The 27,641-nt window shown below is 42.3% G+C and overlaps 1 protein-coding gene across 25 annotated transcripts in view; it reads left to right on the plus strand.

Moving 5' to 3' along the window:
• KIF13A (kinesin family member 13A) overlaps nucleotides 1-27,641 on the plus strand; it is a 198,443-nt gene that overhangs the window by 112,543 nt on the left and 58,259 nt on the right. For 23 of the 25 annotated variants that reach the window (XM_081518112.1, XM_081518124.1, XM_081518129.1 and 20 more), the window contains 10 exons: nucleotides 1,500-1,592; nucleotides 2,619-2,799; nucleotides 5,394-5,481; nucleotides 7,401-7,535; nucleotides 8,450-8,562; nucleotides 19,853-19,964; nucleotides 20,349-20,561; nucleotides 23,010-23,120; nucleotides 25,040-25,174; nucleotides 27,101-27,231. In XM_081518112.1, coding sequence (XP_081374238.1) covers nucleotides 1,500-1,592; nucleotides 2,619-2,799; nucleotides 5,394-5,481; nucleotides 7,401-7,535; nucleotides 8,450-8,562; nucleotides 19,853-19,964; nucleotides 20,349-20,561; nucleotides 23,010-23,120; nucleotides 25,040-25,174; nucleotides 27,101-27,231 — 1,312 coding nt within the window. The remainder of the gene's footprint in view (nucleotides 1-1,499; nucleotides 1,593-2,618; nucleotides 2,800-5,393; nucleotides 5,482-7,400; nucleotides 7,536-8,449; nucleotides 8,563-19,852; nucleotides 19,965-20,348; nucleotides 20,562-23,009; nucleotides 23,121-25,039; nucleotides 25,175-27,100; nucleotides 27,232-27,641) is intronic. The other 2 variants (XM_081518110.1, XM_081518118.1) reach the window with 1 other exon arrangement.

Below are 27,641 nucleotides of genomic sequence, written 5' to 3' on the forward strand. Positions count from 1 at the left end.
AAACTCAACAATGTTTTTGAATTCTAGTATTGCTTAAACACATAGATTTGTTTTGCTTGTTTTTTTTAAGAGGTGTGTTTAAATATTACATCATATAAAATACATTTTATGTATCTACTACTCCCTTACTAATTGGCATTTAACTTGTTTCCAACTTTCAGTATTATAAATAACGCTGCGTGAACATCCTTTTACTGGGGTCTCTTGGGGAGTGGGTCTCTAGGGCAGATGCCCCATAGTGGGCCAGAGAGCTAGGAGATATTCCTTTTTCTTGGTCCTGTGAGGTTTTCCTTAGAATGACTGCATTCATTCATTCTGCCACCAACAGTTTATGAAAATACCTATTTCTTCAGTCCAGCTATATTGGATATTGTCATCTGTTGATTTTTTTTTCCAACCTAATGATTGAAGATATTGTTTTATGTTTACACTTAGTTTGAGTCCCATTCTGCAGCTGTGATATGTCATAATATAATGAGACTGCTAAAATCAGATGCATGAAAGAAAAACATATACCCAAGAGCTTATGTTATATTGCATTATTTCCAAATGTAAAAGGAATTGTCATTTGGATAAAAAGATTAAATGACATTCTCTGGACAAACATTTATTAAGCATTTCATACTAGGCACTAGGATTACATAGACTGACATCAATCAGGGGCTCTAGGAGAGGAAAGAGGTACTTCAACCAGTAATTTCTGCACAAAGGAAGGAGAAAATCATTTTAATTATCTTGATGGTGGGGATTGTGTGTTAGAAAGACATCAATTTTAAAAGGCGGTAAATAAAAAAATAAATAAATAAAAGGCAGTAAATGCCTCATTAAATGTTTAAAAAGATTTTCACACCTTTACTCTTCAGCTGGGCACTACATGACATAAATAGTCCATGACAGAACACCCCTAGGAGTCGCAATGAGCTGTAGAAAGACTCACAGATGAGAACTTGTTCCCTAACCCCCATGGGAACACAGTTAAGAGGTACCTGTGCTCAGCACACCCCCTCTACCAGCAATGAGCATTTTCTCAGCATGTGGCATGTACTTAGCACCACGCTAGGTGCAGAGGTGCACACACATATCAAGATGTGGGCGACATGGTTCCTGTTCATCAGAAGCTCAGAATCCAGGTGGGGAGACAAGGCAGTTTATATTGAATGACACTTTCATACTAACTCAGGAAAAGGAACTAAACCGAATTCAAATGATGCTTCCATATGACCCACAGACAATGGACAGGAACCTTGAACACCTAGAGAAATGTCTTAGAGGGAAGCAGTGGGTAGATTGATAAGTTGTCCCAGGTGCTGAGTTATAGTGAAGAAGAATAAATAATAAAATTGCATTCATTGTGCTCTTAATCCACAGCCCTACACATAGTAGGTATGCAATACATTCAGCATCTTTTTTGGATTGAGAGAATGTTATTAGTGACTGGGGTTCAGTTACTAATACAAATATGTCAAGAAAAATCAGTCTTTTTATTTTTGTTTTTTTAGGTCAAGAAGTGGTTTTCAAGTGCCTTGGGGAAGGAATTCTTGAGAAAGCCTTTCAGGGGTATAATGCTTGCATTTTTGCATATGGACAGACAGGTGAGTAGCTGCTCTTCTTTACAGTCAGTGATATTAAATGTGCATTTCTTAAAATATAGAAATAGAAAACACTTTTGGAAGCCATAGAAAAATGCTTTGACTTCACAGGTTTAGCTGAATTAAATTATCAAAAGTAATCTTTTTGGAGGTTCAACAGTTGTGGAATGAAGTAATTTAAGTGTTAATGAGCATGCTAGTTTCAAACTATTAAGTGTCATTTTCCTAAATTATAGTTTTAACCTGTATTTCAGCTAGGAAAATAATTACCAGTTTCTTAGTACAAATGTTATAGTGAAAAACTGTAGAAAAACTCTTAGTATCTATCATCCTATACAGAGGACTTCACTAGGATATAGAAGTGATGATAGGTTATTAAACAAAACTAAACTAGTGGGTCAGCAGTTAACACTGTGAGCAACCCATTATTTCAACTATAAAGTTGGAATAAATTAATTAAATGATAACAATACTGCCTATTGTCACATCACAGGACATCAAGGAGAATATATAGCAAAGCACTTTCAAAAGTGTGACATAATTTGTGGGTAAAATATGTTAATGTTACTTGATGTATAATTGATATTTACGCACTTTTTAAAACTTTCTGTCGTATATTGGAGTATAGTTGATTAACAGTGTTGTGTTAGTTTCACGTGTCCAGCCAAATGATTGTTATACATATTTAGGCTGTTACATAATCTCGAACAGAGTTCCCTGTACTATACAGTAGTTCCTTTTTACTATATATACTTTTAAAGATTACGTTATTTGTAGCACCTATATTAGTACACATCCATCTGTAAAGGAGATACCCTCCGAGTCTCACAGTGAAAGTCAGACTGGCGGTCAGGAGTGTAATAGAAAGAATAGTAACTCTGGTGTCCGAGGGCCTGGCTCTGGGGGCCAGATTGTCTGTCTCCTTCTGCTGTGTGACCTTGGCCGATGTGTAGGACACACTTGTACGGTTGAAGCATTATACGTTGCCTCCTCTTCCATCCTCCTCTCTTTCTGCTCACCTTTTTCCAGGCTCAGGAAAATCCTTCTCCATGATGGGCAATGCTGAGCAGCGAGGCCTCATCCCAAGGCTCTGCTGTGCTTTATTTCAAAGGATCTCTCTGGAGCAGAATGAGTCACAGACCTTTAAAGTGGAAGTATCCTATATGGAAATTTATAATGAGAAAGTCCGGGATCTTTTAGACCCCAAAGGGTAAGTTAGTGGTTGACACGAACCTTGTAACGGGGGTAGTAATTTTAAATGATTCTGAAGTTAAAGTTGCAAGTGAGTGTATGTGTTTGAAGCCCTTGGTCACCACTGCCGTTTCAGTTCGTTTACTGAGAGATCATCAGCTTCTCAAAGCCTGTGGGTGTACCCAGGATTCATAGTTTATCCTACGCTCATGTATAAAGTTGCTTACCTATGCCATTTAGACGACTGTTTTTACTGTTTTGGTATTTTTGCCACTATGGTTTATTCATATTTATTCCTTGAGTTAAGAATGACACAGGGGTCTTTCCATCTGCTCTAAATTGGAGGTAAAGCGGTCGAAGGTTTCAAGCAACCCGGCCTAGACAAGCCGTTCTCTTCCGGGGGTGTACATTGGAATCACTCAGAGGCTTTTTAATGCGGCACTGGCCTGAGCCCCTCGCTTAGGGCTGATGATTCAGCAGACCCAGGAGGAAGCCAGGCATCTGTATTTTTTAAAAACTAGTTGATAAAAACCAGATGAGTTTGATTCACAGAGGAAGGAAAGGGCCATTTACCTTTTAATTAAAATTTTTATTGATTTAAGAATAATATATATAAAAATTTAGAAAGTAGGTAAAGTGTAAGAAGAAATAAAAATGCCCTATAATGCCATCACTCAAAAATAACTGCTATTAACACTTTATGCATTTTGGTGTCTCAGATCTATGGAGTGGATATGTAGTGTGTGTGTTGAGGTTCTTCTCTGAATACAATTCAGTATCCTGAATTTTTTATATAATATGATGAATACTTTCTCATGTTATTAAAAATATTTTTAAAATGCTTTCAGCACCTGTATAATCAAGAGTATAATCAGAAGTATAAGATAAAAATTATGGATAGCAAGGAAGTGACCCAGTCATTGGAAATGTTTTTACTTTTAGCTAATAACTATGTAATGCATATGAAAGAACATTTATAATACATGTAAGATATAAAGAATAATAAAAATCAATGACTATTCTGCTCACCATTTGGCTTAATAAATGGAACGTTTTTATGTTGCTCATTATCTTCCTTCTCTTTAAGAGTCTATGCGTAATTTTGCACAGTTTTTACTTGGCTTCATAATACATGTGTCCTTTGATAACTTGCTACTTTTCCCCTCAATGATTTGTTTGTTCTGATGTATGAAGTAATAATTCATTAATTTTTACTGCTCTTTGGTATTCCATTGTACGAGATACCATAATTTATTTATTCTATCCCCTCTCGTTCCTGTGGTTTCCACTTTTTACCACGACTGTCCTTCCCTGAGCGTTCCTATACATTCCTCCTGGTGTACAAATGCAGGAGTTTCTAGGGAATGCATCCAGGAGTGGAATTATGGGTCACAAGCTGTGGAACCTTCAGCCTTGGTATTGCAAAACTGTTCCCCAAAATAGTTGTACTAGTTTACACTCCCCCCAGTGGTGTACAAGAATCCCAAATGTTAGACACCATCAGAAGGACTTGATACTGTGCTTGATTTACTTTTTCTTGCCCACGAGTAGCAGTAATCTCTGATTATGCAAACGGAGTGAGTCAGGTTCTGGAGGCATGGGCAGCTAGGCAGCTCTCTTGAAATTGTGTACTCGGTCTGCCCTTGTTTCAAATACAACAGAATTGCTCATTGTCATGTTGCCTTCTTCAAGCTTAAAATAAAGTTAGTAAAACCAGCTTTATGGAGTTGTGAGATTAAGATCAAGATACTGAGAGGTTTTTAGGGACCGAGGTCTAGATTTAGGATGTGCTCACCCTTAGTTTCTTCTTGCCACACTGGAGTGATGCTGGGCGTGGACTCTTGATCTGAAAAGTGATCAGTATCTGATGCCATGAAATATGTGACATAATGCAATATGGCCATAATATATATTATATAGTTTTACTTTTCGTCTCAGTTATCTGTTGATAAGCTCTTCAAGTGGGTCCCAAACCAGGTTTGCCATTTAAAAATTCAAGAGTCCTGAAATCTTGACCAGCAGAGCCAGTTCTCAATATAAGATAAATATCAGCAACTACAGACAACTGCTATCCTGTAACATCATTCTTTGTATAAAATGGTCAGCACAGATCAGCATAAATCAGTGCTCCTAATCTGAAAAGGTAAATTAAAAGTAAAACATTTTAATATTGTTCAATTCTTGCTTAAAACTGTAAGACATTACTTAATTGAGAATATGCTTACTTATAAAATAGCCTAAAGGTTAAATTCAGTACTGTTTGTTCTTTGCTTCGCTCCCCTCTCCCCACCCCATGTGAAATTAAAGTTCATCTACTGAAACAAGTTAGCCTAACCTAGTATTCTGTGTGCTGGTTGTTTAGTTTGGGAGTAGAGATGGAATTTTTAAAATAGTGTGTTACTTTAAATAGAAATCAGAGTATAAAAGACATTCCTCATAAGGCATGCTGTTTTTCTAATCCAAGTAAAGTAGCTTTTAGATAGTTTTTGATCATTAAAAATTCTTTTGAAATTGCAATCTTAATTTCTGAGTACTTTTGCAAGTACTTTTTTTTAGAGAGAAAAGCTCCAAGTTGGGTATGATTCATTCATTCCTTTTTCCTTTCTCTTGAAGGAGTAGACAGTCTCTGAAAGTTCGAGAGCATAAAGTTTTGGGACCATATGTAGATGGTTTATCCCAACTGGCTGTCACTAGTTTTGAGGTAAGTGTCATTAAAAAAAATAAAAAGACATTAAAAGCTGACAGTAAATTGAAGTGTATAGATCATGTTGAATATATATTTATGTGAATGCTTAATAGCATATTGTTACAATCCATGGTCTCAGAAACCCAGTATCAACCACCCCAAACAGAAAATAAAGGCTTTTAATCACACTCTTCAAGCTGCTTGGTTTTGAAGGGTTTGCAGTGTTGCTGGGAGGCCCAGCATCCTGAGGTTGCTGAATATTTTCATGAATAACACTCTATTGAAACTCTTCTGCCTGAGGTTGCCAGTGATGTCCTTCTGGACAGATGTAAACACTATTTGGTAGTTATTTCAACCCTTTCTCTTTGACAGGGTCTCCGATCTTAGTTTGCGTTACCTTTCACTCTTCTGATGCTTCTGTTTTTCTGAATTGATCTCCCTCCGTTGACCGATCTGTTTCTTTTTCCTACTCCTTGACTTCTATGCTTGCTCACATCCTGGCTTGATATTTTGCCTGTACTTTTATTGTCATTGCTGTGGGAATCTCATGAAAGGAACTGCTGTTACCAAAGAATGCCAATAAATAAATGAGTAAACACATCCGCCTACTCAGAAGCGCCATCTCAGTGTTCTTTGTCCCTGCATCGCTTCAGACTCAGTAGAACTAAAATTAATCTGCGAGGTAACTCTCTTCAGCCATTTAAACGTAGGTAGTTTTAGTACTGCTTAAATCAGAAATAAAGGGCAGTCATCACTCAGTCATCAGTGAGATCCGGAAATGAACGGAGACCCCTCTGGCGGGAAAGTGCGAAGTCAGCACTTTTGCTTAGGCACCTGGCTCAGCGTCACTGGGGCCAGTGGCCGTCTCCTCCTGTCACTTATTAGTAAGAGCTGGGGCGTCCGTGATTTGTATCCAATTCTGCCTCTTATTGGGCTCTCCAAGTGGCTGAGTGGTAAAGGATCCGCCTGCTAAGCAGAAGATGTGGGTTCGATGCCTGGGTCAGGAAGATCCCCTGGAGAAGGAGACGGCAACCTACTCCAGTGTTCTTACTTGGGAAATCCTATAGACTGAGGAGCCTGGTGGGCTACAGTCCATAGGGTCGCAAAAGAGTTGGACATGCCTTAGCAACTAAAAAGCAAACAACTGCCTCCTATTAGATGTGGGAAGAGTTATTTGACCTCCATGAACTTCAGTGTCCTGTGTGTATGATCAGGTAAATACTTCTTTTGTAATATTCATCAAACATTGTTTAAGAGTCCTAGGTTCCGGCTGTTCTAAAGCAAGTTGTATAGAGTTGAATAAGGAAAATTCCCTGTCCTGGGAGAGCCACAGTGTTGGAAATTCACTGAATGAAAGTGTTAGTCATTCAATCATGTCCAACTATTTGCAGCCCCATGGACTGTAGCCCACCAGGTTCCTCTGTTCATGAGATTCTCTAGGCAAGAATACTGGAGTGGGTAGCTATTCCCTCCTCTAGGGGATCTTCCCAACCCAGGGATTGAACCCAAGTCTCCTGCATTGCAGGCAGATTCTTTACCATCTGAGCCACGACGGAAGCCCCTTGTTGGAAAAGGGAGGCTAATAATCATACAGAAGAGAGCTGTGCAAGAGAGTCATAATAAAATAAGGTCATCATCGCTATTGAGTATCTGAACACAGTAAATATTAGCTCTTTTCTCCTTAGGAACTTGCAGAGGGAGAAATAGGTACTCAACAGAGAAAGAAGACAATTGCAATTTGAAAGGAATGGGCGAAACATTTCATCCACTAGAAAGCACTGAGGGAGTGGAAGTTTGAACCAGGCTCTGTGGAAGAGAGGTTTACGTGCAAGGGTGGTGATGGAATACATCATAATTAATACATCCAACGAATGGGCAGGGCGCTGTTCTTTGGGGTTTTTTGCTCATAATGTTTTTCTTGTGCCTGCCTCTAGGACATTGAGTCATTGATGTCTGAGGGAAACAAGTCTCGGACAGTAGCTGCAACCAACATGAATGAAGAAAGCAGCCGCTCCCACGCCGTGTTCAACATCGTCATCACACAGACGCTGTACGACCTGCAGTCTGGGGTGAGCGATCGGGAAGAACTTTGGGTGACAGTGAAGGGACTCAGAGTACCTGCCTGGGTGAACCGTTCCGTGGCTGGATTTGGTTCCCGAGAACGTTAGGCCAGCTCTTCTGCTTACTGGATCAGCTACTCTACTTATATCATGTAATTTGTTAGGTCTTACTTCATATATGTAGGGCTTCCCTAGTGGCTGTATGTTAAGGATCCCACCTGCCAATGCAGGAGACATGGCTTCGATCCCTGGGTCAGGAAGATGTCCTGGAGAAAGAAATGGTGACCCATTCAAGTATTCTTGCCTGGGAAATCCCATGGACAGAGGAGCCTGGTTGGCTGTAGTCCATGGGGTTGCAACAGGGTCGGACTCGACTTAGCGACTAAACAAAGCAACAACTTTATACATAACATTAAAAAACTGGAATCCTTGTATAAACTCTCTAAAGACCATGATGCTGTCACCATACCACTTTTAATATGTATCCTTCCATAGTGAAATTCCCCTAGAAACAACTGGTTTACCTCATAGTCATTAAAGAATATGAAAGAGGAAACCACGACATTCAACCTAAAGATAACTTTAAAAAAAAAAAAGTGAAGGATTTGACCTGAATGTGCAGGAATCCTCATGTCCTGGAATGTTCTCATGGATGCATAAAAGCTCCAGCTTTCTGAATATATTCTGGAAAGCCCAGTACACATGGTACCCAGCCACAAAACACAGTCCCATACTACCACACCAACTTTAATTTTTACCGTAAAACTGCTAGTCCAAAGAACTCTTCTTACCATTTAAAATCTTCTCAAGTTTGCCTCCTGGAAGCAAGATGGCTTCAGTGGTGGTGCTGACATCTACGTAGGTATCTGTGTGGTTTCTACACTCACTGTGTCTATCGTTTCTCTCTCGTCTCCCACAACTAGAACTCAGGGGAGAAGGTGAGCAAGGTGAGCTTGGTGGACCTGGCGGGCAGCGAGAGAGTGTCTAAAACCGGAGCTGCGGGAGAGCGCCTGAAAGAAGGCAGCAACATTAACAAGTAAGGGGCCTGTGCAATTCCCACGGTAAACCCCAATGTCCCACCAGCTTCCTGTGTGTCTGGGGCAACTGGTCCCCTTATCAAAGGGTCAGATGGCTCTGATCACAGGTGGTTCAGAGTCTGTGTAGCTTTAGTGAACTGGATTGAAGAAAACATCAGCCTGCCTCTGTTGAGATGCATGAGGTTTATTTAAGTGAAACAGCATGAGGCAGCCGGGCTCCAACATTGTCCACACAAACACCCAGAATATCATTGTATAATGTAATTAATCTTAGGTAAATGCAAGTAGCAGTTTTATAAATCAAATCATATCTTAGATCTAACTCTAGGAGCTTATTCTAAAGAGAAAATCGACTTAAAATCCCTTTGTAAGGCTAATACTTGTCTTCCCTGGTGGTTCGGTGGTAAAAAATCCACCTTCCAATGCAGGAGATGCAGGTTCAATCCCTGATTGGGAAAATCCCCTGAAGAAGGAAAGGCAACCCACTCCAGTATTCTTGCCTGGGAAATCCCATGGATAGAGGAGCCTGGTGGGCTACAGTCTGTGGGATCCCAAAAGAGTCAGACACGACTTAGCAACTAAACAACAAAAACAACAACCTCCCCCCAAAAGTAACAGTTATGGGATAACTGCCATCCTGAAATCTCATTCTCTGCCTTGAGTACCTGTAGCGTGCCCAGGGATGCGGCAAAGGCTGAAGGAGAGCTGAGGGGTGCAGGGTGTGTAGGAGCTGGCCCGCTGGACAAGGAGGTGAAGGCTTTCCATGTGGAGGGTATAGCAAAGACACAGATGAAGGATTAGTTCTTTCATTTTCTAATTATTTATTTGTCTACATTGGTCTTAGCTGTAGCATGTAGGATCGCAGTTCCCCCAACCAGGGATCGAACCCGTGTCCCCTGCTTTGGAAAGTGGACTGACTCTTAGCCTCTGGACCACTAGGGAAGTCCCAAAGGGCTGGTTCTTTGGGATGTGCTATCCAAGGATGCCCCTGACAAGCCAGAGAAGTCTGTCTTCCCCAGCATGAGAGGGAGCAGAGTTTGCCCTTTTAGGGGTGTATGCTTGAGCAGGACTGCCTGAGTTCATTTCTGCCTCTCCTCCACTTACTAGACGCATGTGAATCCTGGGGGGAGTGAATGTACTTCTGTGTGCTTGATTTTTCTCATCTGTATAATGAGAACAATAATAGCATCTGCTTCACTGAGTTGTTGGGGATTAAGTGCCCGGAATGTGCTTAGAACAATGCCTGACACATAGTATGCACTGAAGAAATATTAATGGCTCTGGCTATTATTTTTATAGCTTGTGTAAACAGCGTAATCATTATTTCAGGTTCAGCAGAAAGAAACGTGGTTTGTACTTGCAGTATGTTTCTTTTGAGACATAATAACTTGGGGTTTATATGTATACCATACAGCTGATTCACTTTTCTGTACAGCAGAAACTGGCGCAATGTTGTAAAGCGGCTATCCTCCAAGAAAAAATTAATGAAAAAGAAATAAGTTGAGGTTTTGTTTAGGACAGAAGGGGACAAGAAGTAATAGATTCGGGAACATCTTTGTGCAGCTTGCATTGCAAAATGGCACTAGCACAATGAAATCTCAGAAAAGTCTGCAGAAGTTTAGACTTAGCGGTGAAATATCACCCCCTCTATCAAATGGACATAGCCGCGCTCACTGCTCAGGCTGCTGCTTGAGGGGGTCAGCTCCCAGGCATTCTGTCTCTTGCTCTGATAACAAAGGATTTTGCTCTGTTTCATGACAAAGCATTGTAGGAGCCCAGACTGGCATACAGCTCTGCATTCTAAAACGGCTGCAAGACGGGGAATTCTGTTCAGTGTTATGTGCCAGCCTGGATGGGAGGGGAGCGTAGGGAAGAATGGATACATGTATAGGGTTATGGCTGAGTCCCTTTGCTCTCCACCTGAAACTATCGCAACATTGTTCATCGGCTATACTCCAATATAAAATAAAAAGTTTAAAAAATGCAGGAAAAAAAAAATGAGTGCAGGAACCAGTATGGAGAAACAGAAATGGGGGTGTGAGGAAGCAGGCACCGAAGAAAAGATTGTCACCCCTCCTCGAGGTTTGTTTCCTGGTGCTCAGCCATGCCAGCTGTTGGCCTATGGCTGCACTTATGGGAACACACCAGGAGTTCTCTAAATTCATGGAAATTTAGAGTATGGCTGGCCTTGACGTGTAAGGATCACCAACTTCTGTTGACCTCTTACTGTATCCTAGGCACTGAGTACTCTTTATGTAATAATTCATCTGAGCCTCTCGTCACCATTTTACAGACGAGGAAATCAAGGCAGAGAGCTGTTAAATAATACATCCAAGGTCACAGGGCTCTGAGTGTGGATCTTAGACTTGGTTGTAGGTAGTTTGGCTCCAGAGCCAAGGCTCACGCACTGAGCTGCCCAAGTGTTGTGTTGGCCTGGAAGAGTCTTGATGGATACATTTGTCCCAGAGGAAATATTAATGGTGCCCCCCCCCCCACAATTTGGACACTAAATTATATAGTGTCACAAACTGGACTACCTCAAGGCCACAGACGACATGATTTAGATATTCCAGCTACTGGCTCTTTTCCATTATGATTTAATGAATTGAATGGCTATCTCTTAGCATCTTGCTGTTCTTCCTTATATCCTGGCTCTTTCACAAATAGATGTATGTATTCCCTACTATTAGTCTCTAAGATACCTACATTTTTAGGGTTCCTTTTAGTTTGGGGCCACTTTCGTATGCGTTATTTCATGTGAGGTTCACTATATGTATTTATGTCTCTTTAAAGATGAGGAAACGGATGGTTGGACATATACGTTTATATAAATGAATAAAAGCTGAGCAGGCCTCTACCATGTGTCTGGCACATTAGATGTGGGAATGCGAGAGGAACTTTGTTGTTGAGAGAATATTGCCTCCCTGCCCCCCAAATACATCCAAGTCCTCTAATTCCCAAAACAGGTGCATATGTTACCTCACAAAGGGATTTCGCAGGTGTCATTAAGTTAAAGATGTTACCACGAGAAGATTATTTGGGTCAGTTCAATGCAGTTCAGTCGCTCAGTCATGACCAGCTCTTTGTGACCCCATGGACTGCAGCACATCAGGCCTCCCTGTCCATCACCAACTCCAGGAGCTTGTTCAAACTCATGTCCATCGAGTCAGTGATGCCATCTAACCATCTCATCCTCTGTCATCCCCTTCTTCTCCAGCCTTCAATCTTTCCCAGCATCAGGGTCTTTTCCAGTGAGTCAGTTCTTCACATCAGGTGGCCAGAGTACTGGAGCTTCAGCTTCAGCATCAGTCCTTCCAATAAATATTCAGGACTGATTTCCTTTAGGATGGACTGGTTGGATCTCCTTGCAGTCCAAGGGACTCTCAAGAGTCTTTCCCAACACCACAGTTCAAAAGCACCAATTTTTCAGTGCTCAGGTTTCTTTATGGTCCAGCTCTCACATCCATACATGACTACTGGAAAAACCATAGCTTTGACTAGATGGACCTTTCTTGGCAAAGTAATGTCTCTGCTTTTTAATATGCTGTCTAGGTTGGTCATAACTTTTCTTCCAAGGAGCAAGTGTCTTTTAATTTCATGGCTGCAGTCATCATCTGCAGTGATTTTGGAGCCTAAGAAAATAAAATCTCTCACTGTTTCCATTGTTTGCCCATTTATTTGCCATGAAGTAATGGGACTGGATGCCATGATCTTAGTTTTCTGAATGTTGAGTTTTAAGCCAGTCTTTTCACTCTCCTCTTTCATCTTCATCAAGAGACTCTTAGTTATTCTTCACTTTCTGCTATAAGGGTGGTGTCCTCTGCATATCTGAGGTTATTGATATTTCTCCCAGGAAATCTTGATTCTAGCTTGTGCTTCATCCAGCCCGGCATTTCGCGTGATGTACTCTGCATGTAAGTTAAATAAGCAGGGTGACAATATACAGCCTTGACATACTTCTTTCCCAATTTGGAACCAGTCTATCTTTCCATGTCTGGTTTTAACTGTTGCTTCTTGACCTGCATACAGATTTCTCAGGAGGTAGGTGTGGTGGTCTGGTATTCCCATCTCTTGAAGAATTTTCCACAATTTGTTGTGATCCACACAGTCAAAAGCTTTAGTGTAGTCAATGAAGCAGAAGTAGATGTTTTTCTGGAATTCTCTTGCTTTTTCTGTGATCCATTGGATGTTGGCAATTTGATCTCTAGTTCCTCTGCCTTTTCTAAAACCAGCTTGAACATCTGGAAGTTCTCAGTTCACATACTGTTGAAGCCTTGCTTGGAGAATTTTCAGCATTACTTTGCTAGCATGTGAGATGAGTGGGTCTGTTGTAATCACAGAGCTCTTTACAAGTGAAAGGAGTTGGAGAGCCAGAGTGACATGGGGTGAGAAAGACCTTGCTCATGGCTCACATGCAGAAAGAGGGAGGGGCCATGAGCCAAAAGATGGGGGCACCCGTGGAAGCTGGAAAAAGCAAGGAAACCTTTAGCCCAGAGAAACCCATTCTGGACTTCCAGCCTCCAGAACTATAAGATGATTTGTGTGGTTTTGAGCCACTACTCCTGTGATTATTTGTTACAGCATCATCGCTGCCCTTGAAGAGGAACACATAGGTTGAGATACAGTAAGTTACTAATACTTTATCTGAAAAAGCAAAAGGCACATTAGAAGTGCAACATCACCCAGCAGTGAAGCATGGAACTGTTTTTTTTTTTAGGACACATTTACCAGTCCATGGGTGTCTGCCAAGTTGGTCTTATGCTTTTCCCAAAATAGCTGGCTTGAAGGGAGTGGAGCTGCTTCTGAACCCTTTCCCTTGAACCTCAGACCAGGGCTGTTTTCATCCCCCCACCTGTCTCTCTCAGCTCCCTGAGTGGGTACAGTATGCCAGGCGCCCACCATGGATCCAGGTCTCCACCAGGTGTCCTCCAACTCTCCACGTGGTCACTGGTTTAATGGGACATCTCACAGTATGACCATGCCATGAGGTCTGCACAGCTGTCTTAGAGACCTTTCTATAAAGACAGGCCCACAAGTCTTTACCTGCAGTTCCAAAATCCTTAGTGAAGTCACTCAGTTGTGTCTGACTCTTTGTGACCCCATGGACTGTAGCCCACCAGGCTCCTCTGTCCATGGAATTCTCCAGGGAAGAATACTGGAGTAGGTTGCCATTTCCTTCTCCAAGGGATCTTCCCATCCCAGGGATCGAACTCCAGTCTCCCACACTGCAGGCAGACTACCATCTGAGCCACCAGGGAAGCCAAAGTGCTCTGAAAACCAAATGCTTTTCCTGTTTCCTTCATAGTTCACTTGTTGGTGAACCCTCACCTGAACTCAGATGATGTCTTTATCTTCACTTACGGTCTTTATTTACTCATTTAGTGTGGCCATTCATAGGTTTAGCTGTAGAAATGTTAATGAATTTTACTATGGGCTGCTGTCCCAGATCCCCCCAGTGGTCATATGTAAAAGTGTATGCACTGAACTTCCTAAAATCCAAAAACATTCTGAATTTCAAAACAAACGTGGCCCTAAGGCTATCAGATAAGAGATAAATGGACCTGTACTGTTTTGCTCCATTGAGCAAATAAGTGTCAAACACTGACTGGGCATAAGAAGAAAGGGGTGACTAAGATGGGACCCTGGCCTTGGGAAGTTCAGGGTCCAGTGGGGAAGGAGGTCTTTGGTGGGGGAGTGGAGGAGGAGAAGGAGGGAGTGATATTAATACATTAAGTACCATAAAACTTAACACACAACGTGAGGTGGGGCCATGAATGACAACACAGCCGGAAGATTTGGGAGGCTTCCCAGAGGAGACATGGGAGTTTCTGAGTTACAGAAACTAAGGGTGTGACCCTTTTGTGCCTCAGTTTCCTCACCTGTACAATGTGGATGAGGAAACACTCTGAGTAGGGCTGTTGTGGGGATTAAATTAGTGACGACTTGTCACCCACTTAGAACAGGCCTACCCGTAGGGAGCTCTCTGTATGTCCTAGTAACGAAAATAAATAATGTATCAAAACTGCTGCCCATTCGTTCCACAAATGGCTTTTTAAGCCTTAACATCAGTGCCCAGTGGAGGGCTGAAATGAAGGAACTCTCTGACATGTTTCCTAAGCTTTCTCTCAGCCGCCTATTGGGGTTTCTTTGGATGAAACACAAATAATCCTCTTAAGCAGACCTGGCGGGGACTTCACACAGACATTAGTGTCTGCTTAATGGGCTGTGGATTTAAGAGCTTCATCTCTCCTTAAGCTCTTAAGAGCTTTACAGCACACGTTATTCCTTCACGTGGAGCGCCAAGGCACTGTGTGGCTGCTCCACCGTGGCCGGTTCAGGGCTGGGGAGGGATGGGTCGTCTGTAGACCGTCTTCACAGAGGATGCACCTGGGACTCCGTCTGCTGTTCGCCCTTCTACTGAGGGTGGAAGGATGAAGTCTTTCCCTGCTGCTGGAGCCCGGCTGGTTCAGCTTCTCAGAGAATTCACTTATATCATGGGACACTCTCATACCCCGAGGGATGTCACCAAAGATGGTTCTGTTTTATCCTCAGCAACAGCCAACCTTTAGATGCCAACAGTATTCATCGAATGAATATCTTTCCCAGTCTTTTTTCTATTTCAGTTACTGCGGTTAATAGAGTATGTACCAAACATTTCTAAAAAATGGGTTCTTCTGAACACTTGTTCGAGGGATATTAATATATGTTATCCCTAGGATTCTGTCTTATAATTTATATTGTCATAACTTTTAAGCACAGTGTTTCTAATCTTTCATGTGACTCAGTCTTCCTTTTTCTCTTCCTGAGTACCCTCCATGACGCTTGTTCATTTCTTCTTGGAAACCTCACATCAGTGGGTTTTGCCTGCATAACACGACATGAGCTTGTATCTCCGAAGAGTAAAAGTGGCCTGCCTTCTGTCCATTGTTCGAGGGCGGGTGGTGGTACTTGTTAATTTACTACTTGTACATCACATGGTACACATATGTGAAGAAAGATATCCACATATCTTAACACAAGAGACCCACGAAGGACATAGCAAAAATCTGCTCCTGGGAAGGTAGTAGCCGTATCTTTGAGGCATGGGCCATTGTCACTTTAGGCTTCCTCAAAGCATTCTTGAGAAATACTAGTTCCTCAGGTGGCTCTGGGGAGAAAATGACTCCTAGGTAAATAATTTTGAGAAAGATTACTTGTAAAACCTTCCTTCAGAGGAACTTCCCTGGTGGTCCAGTGGCTAAGACTCTGCTCCCAATGCTGGGGGCATGGGTTTGACCCCTGGTCAGGGAACTGGATCCCATATGCTGCAACTAAAGGTCCCACACACCACAGTTAAGACTCAGCATGGCCAAATAAATTAAAAAATATTTCAGGGCTTCCCTGATGGCTCAGTGGTAAAGAACCTGCCTGCCAATGCAGGAGACACGAGTTTGATCCTTGGTCTTGGAGGATCCCACATGCCGTGGGGCAACTAAGCTCCTGAGTGAGCCAGAACTACTGAGCCCACACGCCCTGGAGCCCGTGGTCCACAGCAGGAGAAGCCACGGTAATGAGAAGCCCACGCACCACAATTAGAGAGGAGCTGCCACTCTCCAAAACTAGAGAAAAGCCTGCCCAGCAACGAAGACCCAGCACAGCCAAAAATAAATACATAAATTTATTTTTAAAAATATTTAAAAAACAACAACAAATCTTCCTTTGGAGATTCCCAGTGCTAAAACCTCTGAGAACCTGCAGTGAATCTCATATAACTCTATCATTCTTGATTTTACTTGATGTCGGAATTCTAGGTATAACATTTTAATGTGTCCAGAACAAATGTGCAAAAGACCCTGTTTTTGGAAACGTTAGGACAGGCTTTTTAATTATACCGCAATCATTGGCATGGAAATGAGATTGGGAATGACACTCATTGGATGAACGTTGAATTTAATGATTTCATCAGTCACTAGATAACAGTGGTGAGTGGAAATGAGGCCCATACTCTAGATATCACTGTTTTCTTTCCTCTCCTGTCATATGATGGTGCTGTCCTTTCCCCATAATTTGCCACATTTTTCATTTCTCCTTTCCCGTAAGGAGTGGGGACTTTCTGGGGAGGAGTGCTAAACTCAGTGCCACTAACTTGATCACCTTTCAACTAATTCTGTAAAAGCCAAGGATTACATTCTGCTGCAAGCAACAGAAGGAGAAGACAATGTCAACCCACTCTAGTACTCTTGCCTGGAAAATCCCATTGATGGAGGAGCCTGGTAGGCTACAGTCCATGGGGTCACTAGGAGTCGGAGACGACCGAGCGACTTCACTTTTACTTTTCCCTTTCAATCACTGGAGAAGGAAATGGCAACCCACTCCAGTGTTCTTGCCTGGAGAATCCCAGGGACAGTGGAGCCTGGTGGGCTGCCATCTATGGGGTCGCACAGAATCGGACATGACTGAAGCGACTTAGCAGCAGCAGGCAACTGAAACCACTCCAGTGACAACCAAGTGATGAGTTCATCCTTGTCACTTAAAAAGAAGTCCAGAGGTCGGTCCAGCACCTCAGAAATGCCATGAGGCACACAGCTGTACTAACCTTAGTGTGTGTTCATATGCCAATGAATATTCAGGACTGATTTCCTTTAGGATGGACTGGTGGGATCTCCTTGCAGTCCAAGGGACTCTCAAGAGTCTTCTCCAACACCACAGTTCAAAAGCATCAATTCTTCGGCACTCAGCTTTCTTTATAATCCAACTCTCACATCCATACATGACTACTGGAAAAACCATAACTTTGACTAGATGGACCTTTGTTGGCTTGTGCAGTTATATAGAGCTTGTATATAAACTTGTTCAGTTATATAGAGCTGTAGGACCACTGTTAACCTCAGAGTTGCTGATATTGACCCTTGAGTCACTGAGCTCTTTATGGATGGTATGAATTAAATTAATTTCTGCTGCATTTGGGTATTAAAAATCAGGAATAGCCCAAAGGATTGCTTCCAAATGAGAATTCCATTTCAATAGTTGCAAAATGTGAAAAATGCCCTATATTCTTTATCTAGGCAGAACTGTGTTTTTTCCTTATATTGAACTCTTTTTCCTCTATTTCATATAGGTCATGCACATTTTTCTTTCTTAAAATCGTTAACCATTGGTTGGGGTCCTCCCTTCCTGGACCAGGGATTGAACCCATGTCCCCTGCACTGGCAGGCAGATTCTCATCCACTGTACTACGGTACCTCATTCAGCTTTAAGAAAAATAAAAGACGTTTTCACCAAGAACTTTATTTAACAACATAGTCACTAATTGGATGAACTTTCTGGCTAACCCAATACCTATGCAAAGACCTTATTTTCAAAAGAGGACATACCTGAGGCTCTGGTGGACATGAATTGGATGGTGGGGGGCACTATATAACCCAGGACAGTGGCTTTTTGTGTTTGGCTTCTTTCTCTTATCATTTTCAAGGTTCTTTATGTTGTCGCACGTGTCAGAACTTCATTCCTCTGATATGGCTAAATACTACTCCACTGCAAGGACATATTGCATTTTATTCTTACCTTCATTATTCAGTGGACATTTGAGCTGCTTCCACACTTTTGGCTGTTATGACTATCGCTGCTATGAAATTCTCATGCAAATTTTCGTATGGACATATGTTTTCGTTTCTCTTGGGGTGGATTTGTTTAACTTTTAAATTTGTCAATTATGATGTACATCTTTATGTCACTTGGCAGTAATGGCTCTTAGTTATTAAAATTCTGGCTCATTTTCTGCCTCTTGGCATTGCTTTGTATTTCAGTGACTTCTCAGTGACTCACCTTTGGAGAATTGTATTTTGTGGGAAATATGGTTTTACTCCTTTCGGCTTATTTAATGGAAATCTACTGTTAACGTTAGGAAGAAAGCCATGTTGTCTTTCACTTGCTAACCTCTAGTCCCCTGCTGATTTGTGATCTTCCTGGTTTTTATAAATAAGTAATAGCATTTAATTTTTTCATCATTTACAAAGCCTTTTGTCTTTGTGGTATCATGTTACCTTCCTAGCATTCCCAAGAGATGTCCTGAGACTGATCTTTTCTGGCTGCTAAACTTGGAATCCAGTTGATTTCTTTTAAAAGAACAGTTGGTACTTAACTATGATATGAGGATGTCCTTCATTCTTCAACACCACAAATCTGTTGTTTCTATGGTGATCTTTTTTCCAAGTATAAAGAATATGTATTAACCACCAGTGGAGGTTCCCAGGTGGTGCAGGTGGTAGAGAACCCGCTGCCAATGCAGGAGACATAAGAGATGTGGGTTCGAGCCCTGGGTCAGGAAGATCCCCTGGAGGAGGGCATGGCAACCCACTCCAGTATTCTTGCCTGGAGAATCCCATGGATAGAGGATCTTGGCGGGCTACCGTCCATGCGGTCACAGAGAGTTAGACACGACTGAGTAACACTTTCACTTCCACCAGGGGAAGCTCATTAGCCTAGACCAGTGGTTCTCGGACTCTTCTTGCGTTAGAATCTTCTGGAAGCCTTGTTGAAACTCAGCTTCCTGACTCAGTAGGTCAGCATGGGTCCGGAGATAGTGCATTTGAAATGTTAGAAACAAGGTCTCAGGTCATGTTGATGCTGCTGGTCCCAGCACCATTTTGAGACTCCCAGGCCTGGCACCTGAATGGACATATCACTTTGGGTATTGTTCAGCCAGCACTTCTCAAAATTTAATGTGGGTGTGAATCACCTGGAGATACCTTTAACTGGGTCTGACTCAGTAGGCCTGGAAAGGCTTCCAGGATTCTGTTTGGGTGGTTCTTTGTTTTTGTTCAACTGTGGTAACTCAACATTGAAAAAAGCTTGCCAGCTTTAAGCAGATGAACAGGATATACCTTGTAATGTGTGGTGGAAGTATGCTTTACATGTTACATGGTTACTCCTAGAAAATCAGAGGCCAGAGTAGTACTGGTTAGACTCAAAGAGCAGCTGGCTGAGACTTTAAACATAATATTCAGAGTAAATTATAATTCTCTCAAGGAACCTTTTAAATGTATGTTTCCAGGTTCTGAAATGTTTCACAGCCCCTGTCTCTTGAACAAAATAGATTCTACAGGGATTCTAAATTCATTCTTTTAAACTAAGGGAGTTACTTTTTGTTTTCCATTTCCTCAGCTTCTCCACGAATGTAGACTTAATGAGATCAACTTTAGGGACTTACTGTTTTGCATAATTTTATACTTAGTACCCGGAAGGATTATTATATTATGTAAACAAAATAAATGCTCCATAAAACTAATTTTTTTCTTTTTCTCTTGGCAGATCACTTACAACCTTGGGGTTGGTTATCTCATCGCTGGCTGACCAGGCAGCTGGCAAGGGTAAAAACAAATTTGTGCCTTATCGCGACTCAGTCCTCACTTGGCTGCTTAAGGTAATTCATTGCCCTCGTGTTCTTTTCCAACTAGAAACTGGCTGTTTCAGTGGTGACAGCTGAGAGATGTGTGCAAAGCTAACCAAAGACAGCACAGCGAACTTCTGACAGTAGTGTTACTATGATTCCTAAACACGCAAGGACGGAGACTCATTCCCGTTGCCATTTTTCCATTATAATGCTGTTCCACAGGCATTGTGCATTGATGTGAATAGAGAGAGATCACTGTTCCTCTTGTCACAAAATTTTGTGTGAAATACAAGCCCATTTCCACATCAAATTCTCGTCACAGAGAAGGTCATCCGCGCACGTTAGCTGCTTCCCTCTTGCATTGTGCCTAGAACGGGCCCTGTTTCCTAAGATGCTATTTGAAATATGTTGCAGGACAATCTGGGGGGCAACAGCCAGACCTCCATGATCGCCACCATTAGCCCAGCAGCAGACAACTACGAAGAGACCCTCTCCACACTGAGATACGCAGATCGGGCCAAAAGGATCGTTAACCACGCCGTCGTGAATGAGGATCCGAACGCGAAGGTCATCCGAGAACTGCGGGAGGAGGTGGAGAAACTGAGGGAGCAGCTCTCGCAGGCTGAGGTACGGTGAGCCCGGCGCTCCCTGTGATCCAGGCTCCCTGGCTCCTGGCGTCTGAGTGTCCGAGATGAACTCGCTCACAGCTCAGCTCACCTCGTGTTGTTCAGCAGTGCTGAGCTGATGAGCATCTTCCCTGTGCTAAGCACTGTGAAGACAACAAGCATGAAATGCAAGGCTGCATCCCAGGCACTGACGGTTGAGGAAGCGGACAGTTAAGAGAGTTGCTGCCACTGCCTAACTGTTTCAGGCAGTCAGTTGGCCCTTCACCCTTCCAGTGTGAAATCCTAAGACCCAAAGGTGCTGCTTTGATTAACAGTGTATATGACAACTTCCACGTGGCCTTGCTATTTTCAGAGACGTTAGCTCTGTATCATCTCCTTATTAAGTCGTGGCAGACAAGATGGTCAAGAATAATTAGCATTAGGAGTAATTCATTTTGTATTTTGTTCATTTGTATCAACTCCTGACAGGGAACCAAATCACTTTGCATCGTTACCATCTTTCCTTGGCTTTACCCAGACTTCATAACCATACTCACTTCCTAATAGCTGTTGCCAGGGGAGGCACTGTCTCACTGCACTAGTAACAGCACTGAGATGGATGCCAAGTGCCTCAACTTCAGTTAAATGCTTCTACCTGCCAGGACTCAGCTGTGTACCTAAGGCTTCTGAGTTTACCTTCCTTCATACTGCTGTTTTCTGACCCCACAAACAAAGGGAGGTTAGAGATAGGGACCTGAAGATTCTATCTACTGGTGATCATGGGGTTGCATTATAACTGTTTACATGTCTTTCTCCTCTTCTGGGCTACGGGTTCCTCAAGTTCAGGAAGCATGTTTTATTAATTGTGTTTATCCCTAGTACAACAGCAATACTGGAAAGCACTTAGCACAATGAGTTGCCCATGGGAAGTGCTCAATAAATGGTGCTCTTTTTTATTATCATTCTAATCATCACTGAGTGCATCAAGCTTAATTTGTTTTTCATTGAAGCCAAGAAGGGTACCAGAACACCTGGAAAATTAAAATGCTGATAAACTGTGATGAGAGTCGTTCCTAGGAGGAGCGTGATGACTCTGGAGTTTGTCTGGAGGTTATCATCTCTGTCCTCCCTCTTGTCTCTGAATCTGTATTTCTACTGTGACCCTGTAATCCAGACCTGGTAGCCAGAACAATGCCTGGCCAAAGGGTAGACCAGAGGAACCACAACAGGTTCACGTTGTAGTTCAGTCGTGTCTGACTCTTTACAACTCCATGGACTGCAGCAAGCCAGGCTTCCCTGTCCTTCACTATCTCCTGGAGTTTGCTCAAACTCATATCCATTGAGTCAGTGATGCCCTCCAACCATCTCATCCTCTGTTGTCCCCGTTTCCTCCTGTCTTCAATCTTTCCCAGCATCAGGATCTTTTCTAACGAGTTGGCTCTTTGCATTAAGTGGCCAAAGTATTGGAGCTTCAGCTTCAGCTTGAGTCCTTCCAATGAATATTAGGGTTGATTTCCTTTAGGATTGACTGGTTTGATCTCCCTGCTGTCCAAGGGACTCTCAAGAGTCTTCTCCACCACGGTTCAAAAGCATCAATTCTTCAATGCTCAGCCTTCACATGGAATTTTCATGTATGTCCCCTTGGACCCAGCACTAAATGTCACTCGCAGGTTCTGTTAACACAGTGAGACACAGTTAACACATCCTCAGCCAGACCCACATCATTGCCACTTCAGCTTCTAGTCTGAGCTCTGCCATCTTTCTTGTTTGTAGGGTTATCCTTTGCAGAGCCTCATGTTACTATAGAGTGTCATAAAAGCAGATGGGGCCCAAGGAAAGGCCCCCTGAGATTTCTTAAGCTGCATGTCTATACTTAGACTTCTTAATTATTCTCACTGAGCAAACTCAGAGGGAAATTACTGCTCTTTTAACCAGATGTCCTATTTCCAATTGAGTAATAAACATGGTAAATTTATTACCATCAGTAAGAAAAGTAGTTCAAATGGCCCAGACTCAAATTTTAAAATAGTTGAGAAGAGACTCTACCTTTCCTGGTAGGTTAATATAACTGGGATGTGTTTATTAGTGATGTGTGTTGGTCTTTGTTTTATTGAAAAAGAAATCTACTCAAATAATTTGTTCTCATACTTTTCTATTTTGAAGATGAACTTTAGCATCTTTGAGGTCTTTAAATGTGAAATTTAAGTATGATGAATAAAATTACTCTGGGATGATTTATATCAATTTAATTCAGGGCACTGGAATTTCTTTTTTCTCGTTTTAAGAGGAGCAGCCATTTATTCTTTCATTTCATTTGATTAATAAAGGTCTAAAAGCCCCCCTGACAGTGTGTGGCTTAATTGCTTCCAACAGACAGTTGATAACCTCTTAAAAAGGACAATAAGGGATTGTCTTATACATAATGGTGGAAAAAATGAGAAAATCAGATATCTCTGCTTTCATTTTAAAGGCTATGAAGGCCCCTGAACTGAAAGAGAAGCTCGAAGAGTCTGAAAAGCTGATAAAAGAACTAACAGTGACTTGGGAAGAGAAGCTCAGGAAAACAGAAGAAATTGCACAGGTAGCTTAATAACCCAGGCCTAAAATATTATGATTCTTTTTTTTTTTAATTGAAGTACAGTTGACATAGAGTGTTGTGCCATACAGCAAAGTGACTCAGTTGTACACATATAGACATTCTTTTTAAAAATATTCTCTTCCATTATGGCTTATCACATAGGATATTAAGTATCGTTCCCTGTGCTATAGTGATTCTTCTTCATTTGCCATCTTTTCTGTAAAACTACTTGACATCCTCAAAGAGTCTTAAGGAGATTTCCCTAGTGGTCCATTGAGTAAGACTCCCTGCTCCCAGTGCAGGGACATGGATTCAATTCCTGGTCAGGGAACTAGACCCTATGTACTGCATTTGAAAATCCTGCATGCTGTAACTAAGACCCGAGACAGCCGAAAAAAAGCCTTAAGGAGCTTTTTCTGCTGAACTAGAGCCTATAAAAATCCATTTTTAGACACTGACTTCATTGTCTTGTATCAACTGCTGCTTGGTCCCTGTGTTTGCTAGAAGTGTTGGAGAGTTCAGAATTTGTGCAGGCATGCTACAGGAATCATCTTTAATGTGTCCTGCTTTTCACATTTTAAACAAAAATCTGTGATTTCAGATCACCTGGCAAAGCATTGGCAGAGAATTTATAATATACAGCACATCATAGGCTTTTCAATGTGTTTGATTCTTTGGCTCATTAGAAAATGCTGTTATGAACTTTATTTGAGATAAAAAGCAAGGACTGAGCATGCACATGTGTTTGAGTGTCTGTGTGTGTGAGATATGAATTCTACACTGTGCATTTCATATCATTTTCATCTCATTGACTACTCCTAAGCATTGGACCACCCCAGTCAGGTAGCTGGAAGTCAGTAACCCGGAACCTAGGCCAGCCTTCTGCTTATATGTTTTTTGTAGATATCACAAGCACACACCTAACTTTCTGTAACTCCTACTTTGCTTTATTTTTCTTCATAACGCATATCACCTTAGGAAATTCTGTATTTTACTTGTCTATTCTGTTATGGACTGTGTCCTTCCACTAGAATATAATTTTTTTGTGAAAGAAGTAACTTTGTTTTGTTTGCTCTAGGGTATTTGTTTGTATTCCCAGCCCTAGGGTTAGTACCTAACACAAAAAACATTTCATGAATAACTTGAATGAATTCAAGGCCCTCTGCAAAAAGGAGAGGCCTGCTCTTCCAGCCCCATCTCCCACTACTTTCCCACATTGACTAGGGATTCTTTTTCTTTTTTTAACTTTTTATTTTACTTTGAAGTATAGCTGATTAACAATGTTGCGACAGTTTCAGGTGCACAGCACAGCGACTCAGCCATACTTACGCATGTATCCATTTCCCCCTAAACTCCCCTCCTATCCAGGCTGCCCATAACATTGAGCAGAGCTCCCTGTGTTATGCTTGGGTCCTTGGACTAGGGGTTCTTGACACCTGCATTCACCTGGTGCATCCTGAGTCCTTTCCATACTTTGCTCTGCCCTTAACCCTGCTACTCCCCTGTTTCTTCCTCTTGAAATTCTTCTTGTGCCTCCAGAACCGTCTCAAATGTATTCTCTTCCTAAAGCCTTTCCTGGACTCTTAACCCATCCCAGTCTCCCTCCTCTGAAGCCCTGCAGCACATTGTTCCTCTTCAGAGGCTCGGGGCTCTCGTCTTTCATTTCTAGCCGTGTGGTCTTATCCCCTCCACTGGACTGGAAGCCCCTTAAGGGCAGGATGGCACCTGGTTCGCCCTCATGCTCCTATGACACCGACACAAGATGTCACATGTCTTAGATGCTCAGAAACTTGGTTGAGCTGAGTAGAATGTGTCATTTCACTGGCATTGTCCCCAGAAATAGTGACTTAGGCTTTCCATAGGTACATCTCCTGACTTGAGCAACTAACAGAGCTTGTCTGCTTTTGTCTGTCTCTGCACAGGAGAGGCAGCGGCAACTTGAAAGCATGGGGATTTCCCTGGAGACTTCTGGTATCAAGGTGGGAGATGACAAATGCTACTTGGTCAACCTGAACGCAGACCCTGCTCTCAACGAGCTTCTGGTTTATTATTTAAAGGTAAGAGAGTAAATTAATAGATAGTGGCCACCCTGATTCCGTCACGTACAATCCCACTTGGGTCTGGGTAACTGTCCCCATGATTTTGCTTTTTGTATCCAGCTTAGCTCTCATTAATAGTAAGAGAAATGGTAGTTCAGTCAAGTTACCACTGAGCGAGAACTAGCTGTTTTGTATTGGGTTGGCCAAAAAGTTTGTGTTGGCCAAGCATCTTTTCCATAAGATGTTATGGAAAGACCCCCAACAAACTTCTGGACCAATCAATATTATACTGGCGCTACCTAGCTGGGCTGATTTCAGAGGGGCAGAGGGAGCCACCGAGGGTGTCAGGGTGATCTCTGGCTATGGCGACGGGATCCTGAGAAGCTCTGGAAAGTCACCATTATGCTTCTGAGGAATCCTAAGGGGATCTTGAGGTCAGCACAAGCTAAAGCAGACTCTGACGGGAGATTACACAGCTAGGGTTTTTCCCTAGGGTTCTTCCATATCCATCCCTTCTGAACCTGCATCCTCAGGAAGTAACTCTTGGTCCCATGATCACCCTGAAGTGTGGAGATGGGTGTGGGCTCTTGGGTTTGGCCCTGGGACGTCAGGGTCATGTCACTGACCACACTGCAGGGGTCGCTGCAGTGGTTGTCAAACTCCTTCGTTAGGGATTCTGAGCTGCCTCATGAATATGCAGAATGCAGTGGAGAATAAGCTTGGAATGAAGAAAGGAGCCTCAGTCTTCTAGAATCCTTGTTCTTCTACTTTTTCCAGAAACAAATATGACACAAATAGCCCCTGACTTATTGAGAGTCCACTTGTAGACTTAAAATCTATTCATTTAGGAAAGGATGAAAGGGTAAGGGATTGTTTCTGAAATCTTAATTTTGAAAGACCATGCATTGCACTTTCTCTGTTGAATAGGGAAGTATTATTATCACAGACGGAGAAGGCGATGGCACCCCACTCCAGTACTCTTGCCTGGAAAATCCCATGGATGGAGGAGCCTGGTAGGCTACAGTCCATGGGGTCGCTGAGAGTCGGACACGACTGAGCGACTTCACTTTCACTTTTCCCTTTCATGCACTGGAGAAGGAAATGGCAACCCACTCCAGTATTCTTGCCTGGAGAATCCCAGGGATGGCGGAGCCTGGTGGGCTGCCGTCTATGGGGTCGCACAGAGTCGGACACGACTGAAGCGACTTAGCAGCAGCAGCATTATCACAGAGACTGCATGATTTTTAGAGCAACAAAACAAGCAAAGGGGCTGCACACTGGGCCCAATCACCAGGAATCACAGTCCTCACATGGCTGAGTTTTGAAGTACTTAAGAATCATGCTAATGTGTACACTGTATAACCCACAGGCATGAATACTCTGTAATTTAGTATTAGCAACTCAACTGTTATCATTTTATAAGTTGTATACTTGAAAATATGATTTTCCATGAAACTATTTTAAGTGATTCTTGAATTTATATAGCTTTTCTCAAAGAATTTCACTGTTAATTCAGGTGATTCTTGAGAAAGAATTCCTATTCATTAGATCATAATAATACTGTTTTGGGTTTGCGGGAGAAAAAAAAAACAACAGGCTTAGAATGAAATGGCTTGGCCATGGTCACATAAATAGTCATCAAGTTAAAATTGGAGCTCAAGGTATTCTACTGTCAAATCTGACTTCTTTATGTTCTAAAATAATAGCTAATTATGGTTGATTAGGTTTTTTTTGTTTTTTTTTTTTCTGTAGTGTTTAAACATATTTTAAATTTGTGTGTTAAGGTAAGCTTTTGACCTACGATGCACCAGATCTCGCATCTCCCGTCTGGTTCACCTAATATTGTCATGCGTGGTCTGTTAGCTTATTCAAATTGACTGTGATAAACTTTTACTGAGTTACCTGCAAATGTAGGTATTTCTTTCTTGAACGATCTGTTACCAGGACCACACCAGGGTAGGTGCCGATACCTCTCAGGACATCCAGCTCTTTGGGATAGGAATTCAGCCTGAGCACTGTGAGATCGACATTGGCTCTGATGGAGAGGTCAGCCTCACACCAAAAGAAAATGCACGGTAAGAAAAGTACCATATAGGTAACTAATGAGAACCTACTGCGTAGTGCAGGGAGCTCTACTTACTGCTCTCTGAGGACCTAAATGGGAAGGAAATCCAAGGAAGAGGGGATATGTGTGTCCACGTGGCTGATTTACCTTGCTGCACAGCAGAAACTAACAGAACATTGTAAAGCAGCTATTGTCGTCATCGTTGTTGAGTAGCCAAGTCCTGTCCAGCTCTTTAAACCCCATGGACTGTAGCCCACCAGGCGCCTCTGCAGCCCACCAGGCGCCTCTGTCCATGGCGTTTTCCAGGCAAGAATCCTGGGGTGTTTGGTTGCCACTTCCTTCTCCAGGGGATCTTCCAGACTCAGGGATGAAACTCATGTCTCCTGCATTGGCGGGCGGGTTCTTTACTGCTGAGCCACC

The sequence above is a fragment of the Giraffa tippelskirchi genome, chromosome 8, assembly GCF_054371585.1.
Source record: "Giraffa tippelskirchi isolate mGirTip1 chromosome 8, T2T-mGirTip1v1.2.pri, whole genome shotgun sequence".
NCBI classification, from domain to species: domain Eukaryota; kingdom Metazoa; phylum Chordata; class Mammalia; order Artiodactyla; family Giraffidae; genus Giraffa; species Giraffa tippelskirchi.